At 37.7% G+C, this 14,755-nt stretch overlaps 1 protein-coding gene across 2 annotated transcripts in view; it reads right to left on the bottom strand.

Annotated features, from left to right (window-relative positions):
* CTNNA3 (catenin alpha 3) overlaps window positions 1-14,755 on the bottom strand; it is a 1,968,199-nt gene that overhangs the window by 968,893 nt on the left and 984,551 nt on the right. For both annotated transcript variants that reach the window (XM_072628814.1, XM_072628812.1), the window contains exon 8: window positions 10,775-10,855. In XM_072628814.1, the coding sequence (XP_072484915.1) occupies window positions 10,775-10,855 (81 nt within the window). The remainder of the gene's footprint in view (window positions 1-10,774; window positions 10,856-14,755) is intronic.

Genomic DNA, 14,755 nt, shown 5'->3' with positions numbered 1-14,755 from the left:
ACCATTAGAGACAGGCTCAGAGAGCTATAGGTAAAAGCAGTCAAAGTATAAAATGGATATCTGTATAATATTTTAGAGCAAAGATCATTAATGCTAGTGCATCAGGGAAGGCTTGCCAGCTACAGTGGTATCTGAGTTAGATTCTGAAGAAATGAATGCTTCCTTCTTTCACTAGAGACATGAGGGTCTATGGGTAGAGATGCTACATATGCTGTCAGACTCAATCAATGTACCAATCATTACATTAAATTTATTTTAATTTTTTTAAAATTTTATTTTTCAAAGTTAATTGTAAGAGAAGGGTCTCTGGGGATTAAGGAAAGGACATGTCTTGAAATATATGTGATAGAAAAACAAAAGGCATCAATAAAAGGAAAGACTCTTGGATACCTGAAATCTAATACTTGGTAGGTCACCACAACGGAGGTGCGGTAGGGATTGAGGGACTGAGGAGGCTTATCTGGGGCAGTCACAAAAGAGAGGAAGTATAATAGGTATTTTCTAATTTTAACAAATTACTTTTGTTCATTAGGTACTGAGAATCTAAATGTTGTCAGCACTTTCTAGCATTCTGGGCCAAAGCCCTGGTCATCCTACTTTGTTAATGCACTGGTCGTCACCTCTTTTCATCTTTTTTTTCTACATTCCCTTCCTTGCTTAACTTTCCCATCCCCCTTTTGTTTCCTAACTTCTTCTTCCATTACTTTCACTTAACCCTTTAGGGGAAGTATTTAGAGTCAAAAACAAGATGCTGGGTACATAAACAGTAAACTTGAAGATACAGGTAATTCACCATTGATCCCCAAAGAAACTTTTTACGCAAACTCTTGATAATAATTTATTGTCAAACAAGTCTAGAATCCATTTCCATGCCAGGTGTGGTGCTTAGTAGAAAATAGAAAGATGGTAAAGGAATAGAAATAGAATGAGAATACCTGAAGCAGAGTAAGCTGATAGAAGGATCTGTTACAACAAAAGTAGAATTCTGTTTCAAAAGGGACTGAATGTGCCAACATAATTACCATACCCAATATCATGGAAGCACTGAACCATGTTACCATATACAATGTTCTATCTGTTCTGACATGGGTTTGGAGTGTGATATCACCAAACCCACCCAACTCCAAATCAAAAAGAATGTCTCTAAATGGGTAATTCTTGAATGATATTCAACTCATCCCAATCAATACTGCCTTATTTCCTTGATTCAGAGACATATTTCATTCCATTTTGGGGCTGTATAATCTGCAGTGAAGGGTCATATTCCAGAAATGATACCTTATGGGTTTCATGGCACCAAGAAGGCAAATCAGCATGACCAGGCTGGCATTTATCTTTACCACTTCTCTGGAGATCACAGGTTCTTCCTTTTATTTTATTTTTCTTGCTGTCACTGACTCTTTCAGCAGTCTGTTGAACTTTATGGACCTCTTCTCAGAATACCATATCAATAGTACAATTCCCAATAACTTCATTGTACAGATGAGGAAACTGAGGCTCAAAGAATCTAAATCACTTGTATATGTTCATACTAGTCTATAAGTGTGGGAGGCAGTAATTGAAGTGCAGTTTCTTCTGACTTCAAGTCCAGTGATCTTTCCATTGCACTCACATTTTAAAGTGAGTACCATTGTCTCCATTTCACAGATAAGGAGACTGAGACTGAGGGATGACATTTCTTCCCCAGGGTCATAGAATCATGGAAATAAAGGTCTAATGGAACTTAGTGACCATCTAGGCCAACTCCAGTGCATTGAGGATATGAAAGTGGAAAAAGGCCAAGTTAATTATCCAAGGTTCCATCAGAAGAAAGATTTGAATCCAAGTCTTTTGACTTCAAAACTCATACATCAACATAAAGCTGTGAAATATCTGAGTTGATATTTGAATCTGACTCCTGGGCAGCTAGATGTACAGTGGATAGAGGAATAGGCCTGGAGGCAAGAAAGCTCATCTTCCTCAGTTCAACTCTGGCCTCAGACATTTACCAGCAACGTGACCCTGGACAAGTCACTTTACCCTGTTTGCCTTAGTTTCTTCATCTGTAAAATGAGCTGTAGGACACAATGGCAAACCACTCCAGGTGCTAAGAAAAACCAAAATTGGATCCCAAGAGTTGGATATGACTGAAATGACTGAACAATAACGAATTCTGACTCGACTCCCAGCATCTTTCCTTCTGTCCCATCCTGTCCCTCACAAACTTTTGATGGTAAGGATGACAACTAAGCAGAAGCATGTAATCCCTAATGCCAATTCTGCATTCACTGAGAATGAGGAAGGAGGGATGCTGAGCAGCTCCATCAATAGCTTTAGCTTCTCCCCAAAATCTTGCTGTATTTGCCATTTATCTTCACTCACATTTGTTCTTTGAGCTTCTAACAGCTATGAAACTGTGGAGCTCTTGAATATTTCCAAGAAAACCTTTTCATTGCTTCAGTGAAATTATTTTTTCCACATTACAAGGTAGTAGATCAGACATGGAGAAATAATATATGTGTGTATGTATGTATGTATATATGTATGGGAATGCATATTTATCCAGATGTGTATAGAGATACATGTATCTACCTATAATACATCTATGTATAAATCCACATACATGGCAAGTATGCATGCATGAATACTTGTATAAATAGTTTATAACAGATATGTGTATATAATAAGTGTGTATCTATTACATAGATACACATATGTATATGTGTTTGTATATGTATGTGTGTATGTATGTACATATAGATATAACTACATTCCAAATGAAATGAAGTCTTTTTAAAATCTCCCTTCAAATCTCAAAAGAATCTCAACCTGTAGCTGGCTACATGAGGGGCAGAGAAGATGTATACAAAGAGATATTAGAGGCAAGAAAGTAGAAGAAGCTAAGAACACCACAGAAAAATCTTATATTTTGGTGACGTTTTATCAGTAAGAAGTAAGATCATCATAAGAATTCTGCATTAAGATTCCATTTGAAGGCTTTGTGGAAACTGAGGCTGAAAAAGGTAAAGTGACTAGCTCATCTTCACAGAGGTAGGATTCGCATTTCTCCCTCACCCCACATATCCAGTTAGTATAGTCTCCAAGGTTCACAAAAACTGTTCTCAACTAATCTGTCCTCACTACTTCCACATTCAGCACTCTACTTCAGGCCCTTCTACTCTGTAATATTACATACCATTCACTGTGAAATTGTTTCTATGCTTGTCTTTCAACTCTCATTCATTCTGTACCCAAGTACCAAAATGACTTTCTTTAAGTACTACTCCAACCATATCATTCCCTTCCTTCATAACCATCCTTGGGTGCATATCACCTCCAGTTTTAAATAGAACCTCCTCTGTTAAGCATTCAAAGACCATAATCTGAAGCTAAGCACTTTTGCAGACATCTTATTCATTACTTCCTTTCCTATAGTGTTCAGATGAGGCCAGTCTTCTCACTGTTTTTCACTCATGACATACCAACTTCCCCCACCCCATTTACCACTGAAATAGTTGAATCCCTTGCATGAATTTTCTCTTTTCTCATATGTGCCTCTTAGAATCCCTGGTTCCTTTGGAGACTTGAGTGAAGCACTGCCTTTTACATGAAATCTTTCCTGATATCCTCACCCCGCCCTGAGCCAGTGTCCTGTTTTCCAAAATGGCATTATATTTATTTTGTATACGGTTGTATATACTATAAACGCATGTAGGTATATATGTATATATGTATGCATATAAATATTTCTGTGTGTATGTGTGTGTGTTTCTTTCTTCAATAGAATATAAGGTCATGGAAGACAAGGATTGCTCCATTTTTATCTTGTCATTGTGCCACCAATGCCTAGCACAGTACTTGTGCCACCAGTGCCTAGTACAGTACTTGACACATAGCAGGCATCTGATAAATAAGCTTACTAAATAAATGCCTTCTTATCACCAAAGTCCATTATCCCTTCAAATTGTTAAGTATTAGAAACATTGTTTATATCAATGGGAATTCCATTGAATAAGATGCTTTGTCATCTGACTTACTGCTGGCCCCTAAAGAACTCTTGGTCTCCCCATCATGCTTGTAGCTAAACTCTCATCTGTGTAGTTGCCTCCTATTAGAATGTGAAATCTTGGAGCATAGGGGCTGTCCTATCTTTCTTTTAGTATCTTCAGTGCTTAGCATGGTTCTTTGAACATAGTAAGCACTTAATACTTTTTTCATTAATTCATTTTCCAAAAGATGTGGTAAGAAGACATGATCAAACAATTCTCAAAAGAAACACTCATACAATATAGTGTTCTGAAACACATAGTAGAAGAATCAAAATAATTCTATGGATTCACTCATGACCAGGCAATTGACAAAGATGACAAAACATAGGAATAATCTACGTTATAAGAACTGAAGAACGATGGACACACAAGTGTTTTGTGATGGAACTGGGAATTGATTGAATCATTACACTATAAGAAAGTGACTAAAGTGTTCTTACTCTGACACAGAGATCTCACTGGAAGGTTTATACCTGAAGGAGATGGATGACAGACAAAGGAACCCTTTTATACAGCAAAATATTTATGTAAGCATTTTTTTATCATAACAAAGAACTGGAAAATAAAGTAGGTGTTGATCAAATAAGGAATTGACTAAGTAAACTATAATCTACAAATGAAATGAGATGAAATAATGAATATATTGCAGATTGAGAATGATGGGAAGATTTGCATGAACTGATGCAAAATGAAGTAAGAAGAATCAAGAAAACACTATACACAATAACTACCACAATGTAAATAGGACATAAGAAACAAAACAAATAAAACTGAAATGATAATGACCAAGCTTGACCCCAAAGAAAACATATCAGGGAGCACTTCTTTCACTTATTTGCACAGGTAGAAGACCACAGATTGCTATTAATGCATATAATGTCTAACTTTTTGGATGGGTTGATTAGTTTTGTTGAACTATTTTGGATATGTATTCTCTATTACAAGAAATGACTTGCTCGGTTGAAGAGGGATGTAATTGGAAATAGGAGTGATTTTAAACAAACAAAAAAAAGATTTTAAACAAAAGACAAAAATACTGTATTTTAAAATGAGTGTTTGAATGAGTCTGACTGCAAAAACCAAGCACTTTTCCCTAAGGACAATCACCCAGGAAATGTGATGGTGACATAGAGTGCTGCCTTCAAAGTTTAACTAAGGTTCTTTGACTTTAGAGCTCAAAGTGAATGAACATAGAGGGTACTGTGTCCAAAACTCCCTTTTACAAATGGAGAAGCTATTTGACAGAGATCATCTAGATAGCAATAGCAGGGATGAATTTGAACCCAAGGCTTTGACTCTGTGACTTTCTTTTCCTTTTTTTTTCTCAAAAGAATTATTCTCAGAAGTTTCCCTCAAGAAACTTGTCATCTATTTTAGTCTGTTAAATAAAAAATACATGAACTCTTCTGTGATGAGCTTAGTGAAAAAAAAAAAAGACTCAGATGAGGCACAGGAAGGAAACTTGAAAGAGCAGGGGATGTAATAATGGAAATGTCTATATCACTCCAAGGTATACCAAGCAGTTTCTTCCAGCAAACTTAGGAAGTCAGTGAGGGAGTGGAATTTATTCTTCCCTCACCCAAAGAAAGGATACTAGAGCTACTGATGTAATAGCACAGATATAAACATCATGGAAAGAAGGGGAAATCATGAGAAATGAATAAGGATTTGGAAGATGATTCTGAGAAACAATTGGATATACTTAGGCAAGAGTTATAGTGACATGACTCACATTCCTGTCTTAAATAACATTTTGATAGTCAGTATCTTAGAAAGGATGGGGCACTAAGGGGGATATGGAGGCAGCAAAGGATTGAGGCAACTGGGAGGGAGACTCCCATGGGATGGTCCCACCAGATCAGAGCTACAGGAACCCACCAATAGAAATGGAGTTTGCTTGCACTAATACTTCCATATCTATTGAAAAAATTACATTGGCAAACTGAGACTGCTTGAATCATATGTCAAAAGTTGCAGCATTTTAGAGTTTAGAAGAAATTTCTGAGACCATTTAGTCAAACCTTCATCCCAAATGGAATATGTTTTACAACACTCCCAAGAAATTGTTCCCCAGTCTTTTTTTGAAGACCTCCAGTAAGAGCAAATGATCTACCTTCTTAATCAGCATGTTCCACCTGTGAACAGCTGTGCTTGTTAGAAAGTCATCTGAGGTTTGGTTTGGTTTACTCTGATTTGGAGAAGCTTTTCCCCCCTCATATCAAGTTGAATTCTGTCTCTCTTAAATAGATATTCTTGCATTGATCTTTTCTTAGCTTCCTAGGGGGCCAAGAAGAAAAAAATCTAATCATCTTTCCATATGATAGCTACTCAAATCTTTGAAGACAGAAATGGCATCCACCAAACCAAGTCTTCTCCGTCAACATCCTAGGCTTCCCAGTTCCTTCAACTGATTCTCAAGTGATCTACAATCCTGACTGTCCTCTAAGGGCTCTCAGACTCGTCAATTCCAGAGGTTCTGGGAGGCTTATATGAGATAATGGACGCATCTTGAGTTTTGTAAACCTTAAAGCTCTATGTAAATGTCAGATTGTTGTGGCTGTGATTGCTGTCATCATCCTACAGTCAGCAGATCTCCAGTGCAGTGATGATTTCACTGCCTGAACCTTCTACTACACTTCTGTTGAGCTCATTGTTTATAGAATAATGCAGCAGTGTGCTGGTATATGCATTACAACCTGACTCTCCAGAAAAACACACCCATACATTTTTAAGTTAAATCTGCATTACTGACACTATCTGAAATCTAGACGATAAAAACCAAACAAAACAATGAATGAAAGCCTAATTTACAGTGACTGAGAATTTCTGAAATGTAAATGTTCACAATAAAAATTTAACAATAACTCGATTTCTGGCTCTAGCACAACCCTGGTCAATTCCCTTCCTAAACTGTGACAACCACAACAAAGCACAAAGTTTCAGGCATGGTCTGACCAGTATAAATATAGGCTCTCCTTCTTCACCTCATAGATCTCAATGCAGCCTAGAATAACAACAGCTTTGGGGAGACCCTTGGGATGATTTTGACTCATTTTTTTTTTTATTTTGTAATGTTTAACAATCACTGCCATACAATTGTGATTTTATCCCCCCCACCTACCCCCCACTACCCCCCTCCCTCCCCACGACTGCATACAATTCTGTATAGATTCTACATATACTTTCCTATTGAGTATATTTTCACTATAGTCATGCTATGTAGTCAGACTAAGATAAATGAAAGAAATCGTATAACAAATCAGAACATGATACACAAACACATACACATACACAAACATGATCTGCTACAATATGTGAGTGACTTCCATATTTCTCTCTCTGAGTGTGGCAGGCATTTTGCCTTGAGATCCTCCATTGGGATTTTTTTTTTTTTTTTTGGTAAGAAGTTCTTGTGTTATTACACAAATCTAAGTCTACCAGAAAAAACTCTCACACACTGTGGTCGTTGCTGTGCATAAAGTTCTCCTGGTTCTGCTCCTTTCACTCAGCATCAGGTCATATAAGTCCTTCCAGGCCTCTCTGAAGTCTTCTTGTTCATCATTTCTTATGGCACAATAGTACTCCATTACATTCATATACCATAATTTATTCAGCCATTCCCCAATTGATGGACATCCCCTTGACTTCCAGTTTTTGGCAACTACATAGAGTGCTGCTATAAATATTTTTGTACATGTGGGACCCTTTCCCATTTTTATGATCTCTTGGGGATATAGTCCTAGTAGCGATATTGCTGGGTCAAAGGGTATGCACATTTTTGTAGCCCTTTGGGCATAGTTCCAAATTGCTCTCCAGAATAGTTGGATGCGCTCGCAGCTCCACCAACAATGAATTAGTGTTCCAACTTTCCCACATCCTCTCCAGCATTTATCATTTTCTTGTTCTGTCATGTTTGCCAATCTTATAGGTGTGATGTGGTACCTCAGAGTTGTTTTGATTTGCATCTCTCTAATCAATAGTGATTTAGAGCATTTTTTCATATGATTATAGATAACTTTAATTTCTTCCTCTGAAAATTGCCTGTTCATATCCTTTGACCATTTATCAATTGGGGAATGGATTTTGACTCATTTTGAACCAACTCTTCACTCAGACCCCCATTTAAAAAAAAAATTCTTACTGGAGAAAGAAAGCATGAGATAAGATAAGAAGGAAGATAATCAGAATAAGGCCGGGAGAAGCTGGTAGGATACGTAAAGGTATGGAAAGTAAGATGTTGAGTTTTGGTTCTTTCTCCTAATTGTTTATCACAATCATTTTGCAAACTCTTAATCCTTCCCTAAGAGGAAGAAAACTTCACTCTTATCTTTAGCTTTTGTATGTGAGTGGTTCCATTAAATTTATTTAGAGTCTATCTCTTCTGGGGAAAGAATAATAAAACAACTCCCTGGTGGAAATTTTTGTTATACGTTATTTGTTCTTGTGTGTTTCCCACCTATGTCTCATCTCTTTCTTCTTTGTCACTATCATAAGAAAGAACATTTATTTTTATTCAAAATTTTGAAGTGGCTGATAAGCTTCTTGAGAAATATTTCTGAGAATAACTCTATATAAAATACTAGATTAAGTTAGGAAGACTGGAATTCAAATCCTCTCTCAGATACTTGCAGTATTTTCCTGGGCAGATCTCTTAACTTGGCACCTTCAGTTAGCTCATCTATACAATGGGGATAAATATAGTACCTATCTGTTGACATTGTTGTGAGCAGTAAATGAGATATCTGCAAAATGCTTTGAAAACTTTAAAGTAACATATAAATGTTTATTGTTATTATTATGAGTAAAGACGTAGTAGTTGCAAAGAGGCAGTGTGACCTCATGAAAAATAGCCATGCCAAATGAAATACATTTCTTTTTTTTAAAAGGTTACTAAATTGGAAGATGAGAACAACCCTCTAGATATAGGTTACCTGGGTTTGCACAAAGTATTTGATAATCCAGGATTTTATTGTCGGTATATACAAGGGATGTGGAACCTGAAGACTGGAGGCCACATGTGGCCCTCTAGGTCCTCAAGGGCTGTTCTTGAGGACCCAGAGGGCCACATGTAACCTCAAGGTTGCAGATTTCCCACCCTCCAGTATATATGGAGAGATTTTCACTAGACAGTAATACAGGTAGACGGTTTCAGAACTGGTTGAATGTCTGGCCTCACAGAAGAGTTGTTAATAAATCAACATCAACATGAAAGAGATACCAGTTGAGAATCCCAAGGATGTGTTCCTAGCCCTATGCTGTCTACATTTTTATCAGTGACTTAGATGAAGGCACAGATACTACACTCATCACATTTGAAGATGACATAAAGCTAATACATTGGATAACAGAGTTGGGATTCAAAGAGCTCTTGATCGGTTAGAATATGGGGTTGAGTGTAATGAGATGAAATTTAGTAGGGATCAATGGAGAGACTTACACGTGAGTTCAAGAAATCAATTTCCCAAGGACAGGATGGAAGGGACATTTTAACATAGCAGCTTGGGTTGTTTTCTTTTCTTTTTCGCTTTTGTCTTTGTTGTTAAAGTTTGAGGGATTTTACTGTACTGAAAACTCAATATGAATCAGTAATGTGATATGACAGCAAAAAAAAAGCTGATATGAACTTGGGCTGCATGAAGAAAACACAGCTTACAGAATTAAGGGAATGAAGCTCTTTGTCCTATGCCCTAGTCATACAACATGTAAATAATTGGAACAATTTAAGAAAGACAGATTATTTGGAGCATGTCAAGATGGCAATAGGAATAATGAAGGGACTAGAGTACATTCCATCTGAAGGTCACTTAAAGGCATTCAGGATGGACTTTCAGGAAACCTAAGAGCTATTTTCCAGTTTTGGAAAGTCTTTCACATGGAAGAGAGGTCAGTCTTGTTCTACCACTTGGTTCCAGAAGGCAAATCCAAGAGAGATGGTTACAAGTTCAAAAGGCTGTATGGTATGAAGGATAGAATTCTGGGCTTGACTAAGTATCTGTGTAATGCCGTCAAATCATTTAACCTTTCTAAACCCCAGTTTCCTGCTCTGTAAAAAGAAAGTGTTGGCTATGTGGTCTCTTTCATCAGCTTTATATCTCTGATCCTTTAATCCTGCAATTCCAAAGGCAAATATAAGCCTAAAGTTGGAAACAGGGGGTGGTAATGGAGTGGAGTGGTCAACTTCTTAACAATTCCAGATGTCCAAAACTAGAATAGGCAACCCTAGTTGGGGTTTTTCTTCAATGGAGATGCTCCAACTGAAACTGGATATCCACTTGTCTTGTATGTTATAAAGATGATTCCTTTCATGTGTCTGTTGGCTGGGATGGCTATAGAGATCCCTTCCCATTCTAATTATAAGATTCTCTATTTTGATGTCATTATGCTCTTATGACTAGTGGCATGATAAATAACTAAAAATAAATTATTTGATTTTTTTGAGATACCTAAGTCACATGAAGCAACATGGTGTGACAGGTAGTTAAGAAAACCTGGGTTTGATTCCTGACTCATATACTTATTAGTTTTGGGACCTTGGCCCATTCACTTACTGTCGAATGGGCCTCAGTTTCTTCAAGTGCAAAAGGAGGGTGTTGTGACCTCTAAATTTTCTTCCAGCTCTAAATCTATAATCCTGTGACTATTTTCTTTTACTTAAGTTAGGTAAGGTAGGTCAAAAGCAAGAGAGAAATACTTTGGCTGCATATATGTGATCCATTTTTCCCACCATCCCTCTCATCTTCTCTCACCTGTCTACGCAGGTCTCTGGTCTTTTTGCACATATTATCTATTGCAATATTCAGGGCATTGCTCCTTTCTTTCTTGCCAGCCTGTAAGAAAACATAAGATGAAAAACTGTCATCAGAAATTGAATCTAATTACTACCTTCTTGTTAGCAATTTTCTTTCCCCCATTCCTGCCCAACCCCCATCTCAGGCAAATAACAGCTTGGCATTTCAAGCTACTAACATGTTGCATAAGATATATGAACATCTTTCTTAAGAGAAGTAGAATCATGATTAATGACCACATTGGCTTGTCCTTTGAGGGGCCATGGCATGGCTGCAACAGAGCCAGGGTCCACTCAGCTAGGCATCATAGTGAACAGGTTCTGTATAGAATGCTACTCCATGGGTCCCAGCATGCCAGCTTGTTACCTGCTAAGCCAAGCAATTAGCTTAAAAGCTCCAGAGGTCCAATTTGTCACCTTCTGTGGGAGTTTCTGAAAGCAGGAATTTTAATCGGGCGATGCGCAATGGATACTGAGACATATTGGAGCTTTGTTGAACACCAAATAAAATATGCAATGTGAACCTTGACCATGGATGTGGCTGACAAGATTCTAAGAACAAACTGTTTCCAGGAACAACATAAAGCAGTCTGTGGGCTTCTTTAGACAACCTGAAGGCAACCTTTCCCTTCTGCTTCTGTGGCTATAGACTTTAATAAAGATTTTTAAGGACTAAGCTTGAATTCTGGCTTTGCCATTTGCTACTTATGGGATCCTGAACAAAAATCCCTTGCTGTATGCCATATCTCATATGAAAAAAATATAAAAGAAGAAACTTCATGGCATGGCTTTAGAAGTACCTTTCCATTCTAGATCCAAGTAAAGATATGAACCTTTTAATAAATCTGAAAGGTGCTGGGTACCATTCTAGGAGTTCGGGAAACAAACAGAAAAAAGTGAAAACAGGTCCTGAACATTCTAATGAAATGACAAAGTAGGGGATATTGTCCTAATCCTGCATAGGAACAACAGCTAATCATTCTACATCATGGGGGTTAGAGGCAGGGCACCACCCCATCTGTAAAATCTGCACAAAATGTTTAGGCCATCCCTTCATGCCAAAGAAGTCTGAATTATTATGGCATTAAAAGATAAAATATGTTGATGTTATACAATACTATGTATATACTCTATGCATTTCTGAGTTTCTAAACATTTTTGGTACTGTCTGCAAGCCTTCAGATGTCCTCTGCAGCTTCTGCAAAACTCTCCCCAAATTCCCACTTATTTTCTTATGCCAACTCATGATATATCAGAGCTTTGAAAGGAAAAGCCAAGATGTGAAAAGGATAAGTGTATTTGCACCCAGGCTTCCATCCTTCCAAGCTCCTGTTGGTCTGATCAGCCACTGTCAGTCAGTCTACCCAACAGAGTAAAGTCATTTTGGTCTTTGCGAACAGATTACTACTACCAAACACTAATTAGTGTCTAGATGTTTGACAATATCATTTTCAATCAGAAGAATTTATTAGTTTGTTTTTTGCTTTCTCTCATTTTGTTATTAGCTTAAATCCTGTAACATGCGAAGGGACAATAACCTTGGACAGTAATATGTGTGTATGTGTGTGTGTGTGTGTGTGTGTGTGTGTGTGTGTGTTTAAATTTTCTGGGCAAATACTGAGTTGAAACTAAAACATTTTTCTGGTGATATTTAGCATGAAAGAGATAGAAACGACCATTATGTGATTCACTTCTTTGAAAATGCCTGCTCTTTAAATTAATCAGCTGAGAATGTACCTTGGGAGAAGACCTTGATAGTAAGAAAGAAATTTAAGGAGCCAGTGACTGTAGGAAGTAGCCATTGAGAAAACATCTATTTTTTTCAGGGAATAAGGAACATTTGTTCCAGGCTTCAGGAAAAGATTTTTTTTTTCCTGAAAGGCTTCTTATAGATCATGTAGTCTAATTCCCTTATTTTACACATGTGGAAACCGAGGCTAGAGAGGTGAGGAGATTTGCTCAAGTTCACACAGGCAGAGTGGAGCCAGGATTTGAATCCACTTCCTGTGATGGCAAAGCTAATGATCTATGATACCACTGAGTTGGAGTAGAAAATCTAAATTCAATTTCCCTCTCTTACTAGAAGCAGAAGTTCAAAGACACATATTTTAATGGGTCTTCAGAGGTCATCTAGTCTAACCTTTTCATTTATAGATGGGTGTATATATAGAGAGAATCAGAAAGAGAGAATGCTTAAGGCCACACAGATCATAAGAACCAAAGCTAGGATTTGAACCCAGATTCTCTAACTCCAACTTGATTTCTCTTCATGTTGTATCCTCTTGGAATAAATGACTCAATTTTGCAACTGATTTCACCTCCCTAGGCCTTAGTTTTTATCATCTATTATATGAGGGAAGAGGGAGATATGACATTCATAGGTATCTCTAGCTCGAAATCCTATGGAGGAAGACCAAAAAAGCATCCTTCCTATCCTGCCCTAGAGCTTATGTGTTGCCTCAAACATAAAGTCATTCAGAGTGGGATACATCTTGAAGCTGGAATTGAAGGCACAATTGAAGAATGAATCAGAGACCGAGAGCAAATGGAATATTCCTCTTCATTCCCTACCAGCTCCACTCTTTGAATTTCATCATCATAATTCCGCACTCACCACCAGCCCAAAAAAGCTCATCACAAAGAAACATCATCAGAAAGAATGGCATTCATGCCACATCAGCACCCTCATTTGCCTCTCCTCCTCTACCTGGGGGATACTGGAGAGAGTACCAAGAGACCTTCTCCCCAAATCTCTATTTAGAGAGGGCTCACAAGTCCAGCCAACTCTTCATTTCCCATCAAATTATAATCTTGGAAATCAACTCCACTATCATCATGACCCTGTGCTGGCTATTTCCTCCCCTCCCTGCTGTCTCCAACTTCTTTTTCTGTGTTTTCCTCTCCCCCCACTCACATACACTTACCGTAGTATCTGGAATATAGTTAGTAGGCACTTAAATGTTTATTGTATTGTGTTGCAAGACTGTAGTAAGCTAGGTGGCAGAGTGGATAGAATGCCAGGCCCAAAGTCAGGAAGATTTGGGTTCAAATTGAGTGTCAGATACTAACTATGTGACCCTGGGTGAGTACTTAACCCTGCTTGCTTCAGTTTCTTCACCTGTAAAATGAGCCAAAGAATGAAATGCATCAGTATATCTGCCAAGAAGACCCCAAAATGGGGTGACAAAAAGTTGGATATGACTGAACAGCAACTAAATCATTTACAAATTATTTTCCAAGTTATTTCACTTGATCCTCAGGATATCCTCGTGAGGGAGGAGCTACTGTTATTCCCATTTTACTTATGAGGAAATTGAGACAGAAAGAGGTTAGGGACTTCTTCAGGGTCACATAGCTATTAGCATCTGCAGGAATATTTTGACTCATATCTTCTTTCAGTTCCAGCAGTCTCTCCACTGTACCACATTTCAAACCATTTACAAATATTTCATGAAGTAATTAAATTTGGAAAAGGAAGTCTATCAGATCCCTTCTCCCTAATAAACTCCATGATTTTATAAATCCAAAGATGCAATTATGTGAACCAAGAGGATTACAGGCTCATATGTTTAGAATAAGAAGGGGATCTTGAAGGCCATGATTTTACAAATGAGGAAACTGAGATTCAGAAAAACTGACTCACTCAGGAACACACAGTTATAAAGTATCAGGCAGAATTGGAACTCAGGTCCTGAATCTAAGTCCAGAACTCTATCCATTGTGCCTTCAGAGAAAAATCCTATCAAAAACTGTGTTAAAACATGAATTCAATTAAACTCAAAAATTTAGTAAGTTCCAACTATGTTCGGGGGCAGCTAGGTGGCACAGGGGATAGAAAGCCAGGCCTGCAGTCAGGAAGACTTGTGTTTCTGAGTTCACATCTCAGATACTTACTAGTTATGTGACCGTGGACAAGTCACTTAATCCTGTTTGCCTAGGT

This window comes from Notamacropus eugenii, chromosome 1 (assembly GCF_028372415.1).
Source record: "Notamacropus eugenii isolate mMacEug1 chromosome 1, mMacEug1.pri_v2, whole genome shotgun sequence".
Taxonomy (NCBI): Eukaryota; Metazoa; Chordata; class Mammalia; order Diprotodontia; family Macropodidae; genus Notamacropus; species Notamacropus eugenii.
This window is presented reverse-complemented; position numbering and strand designations above follow the sequence as displayed.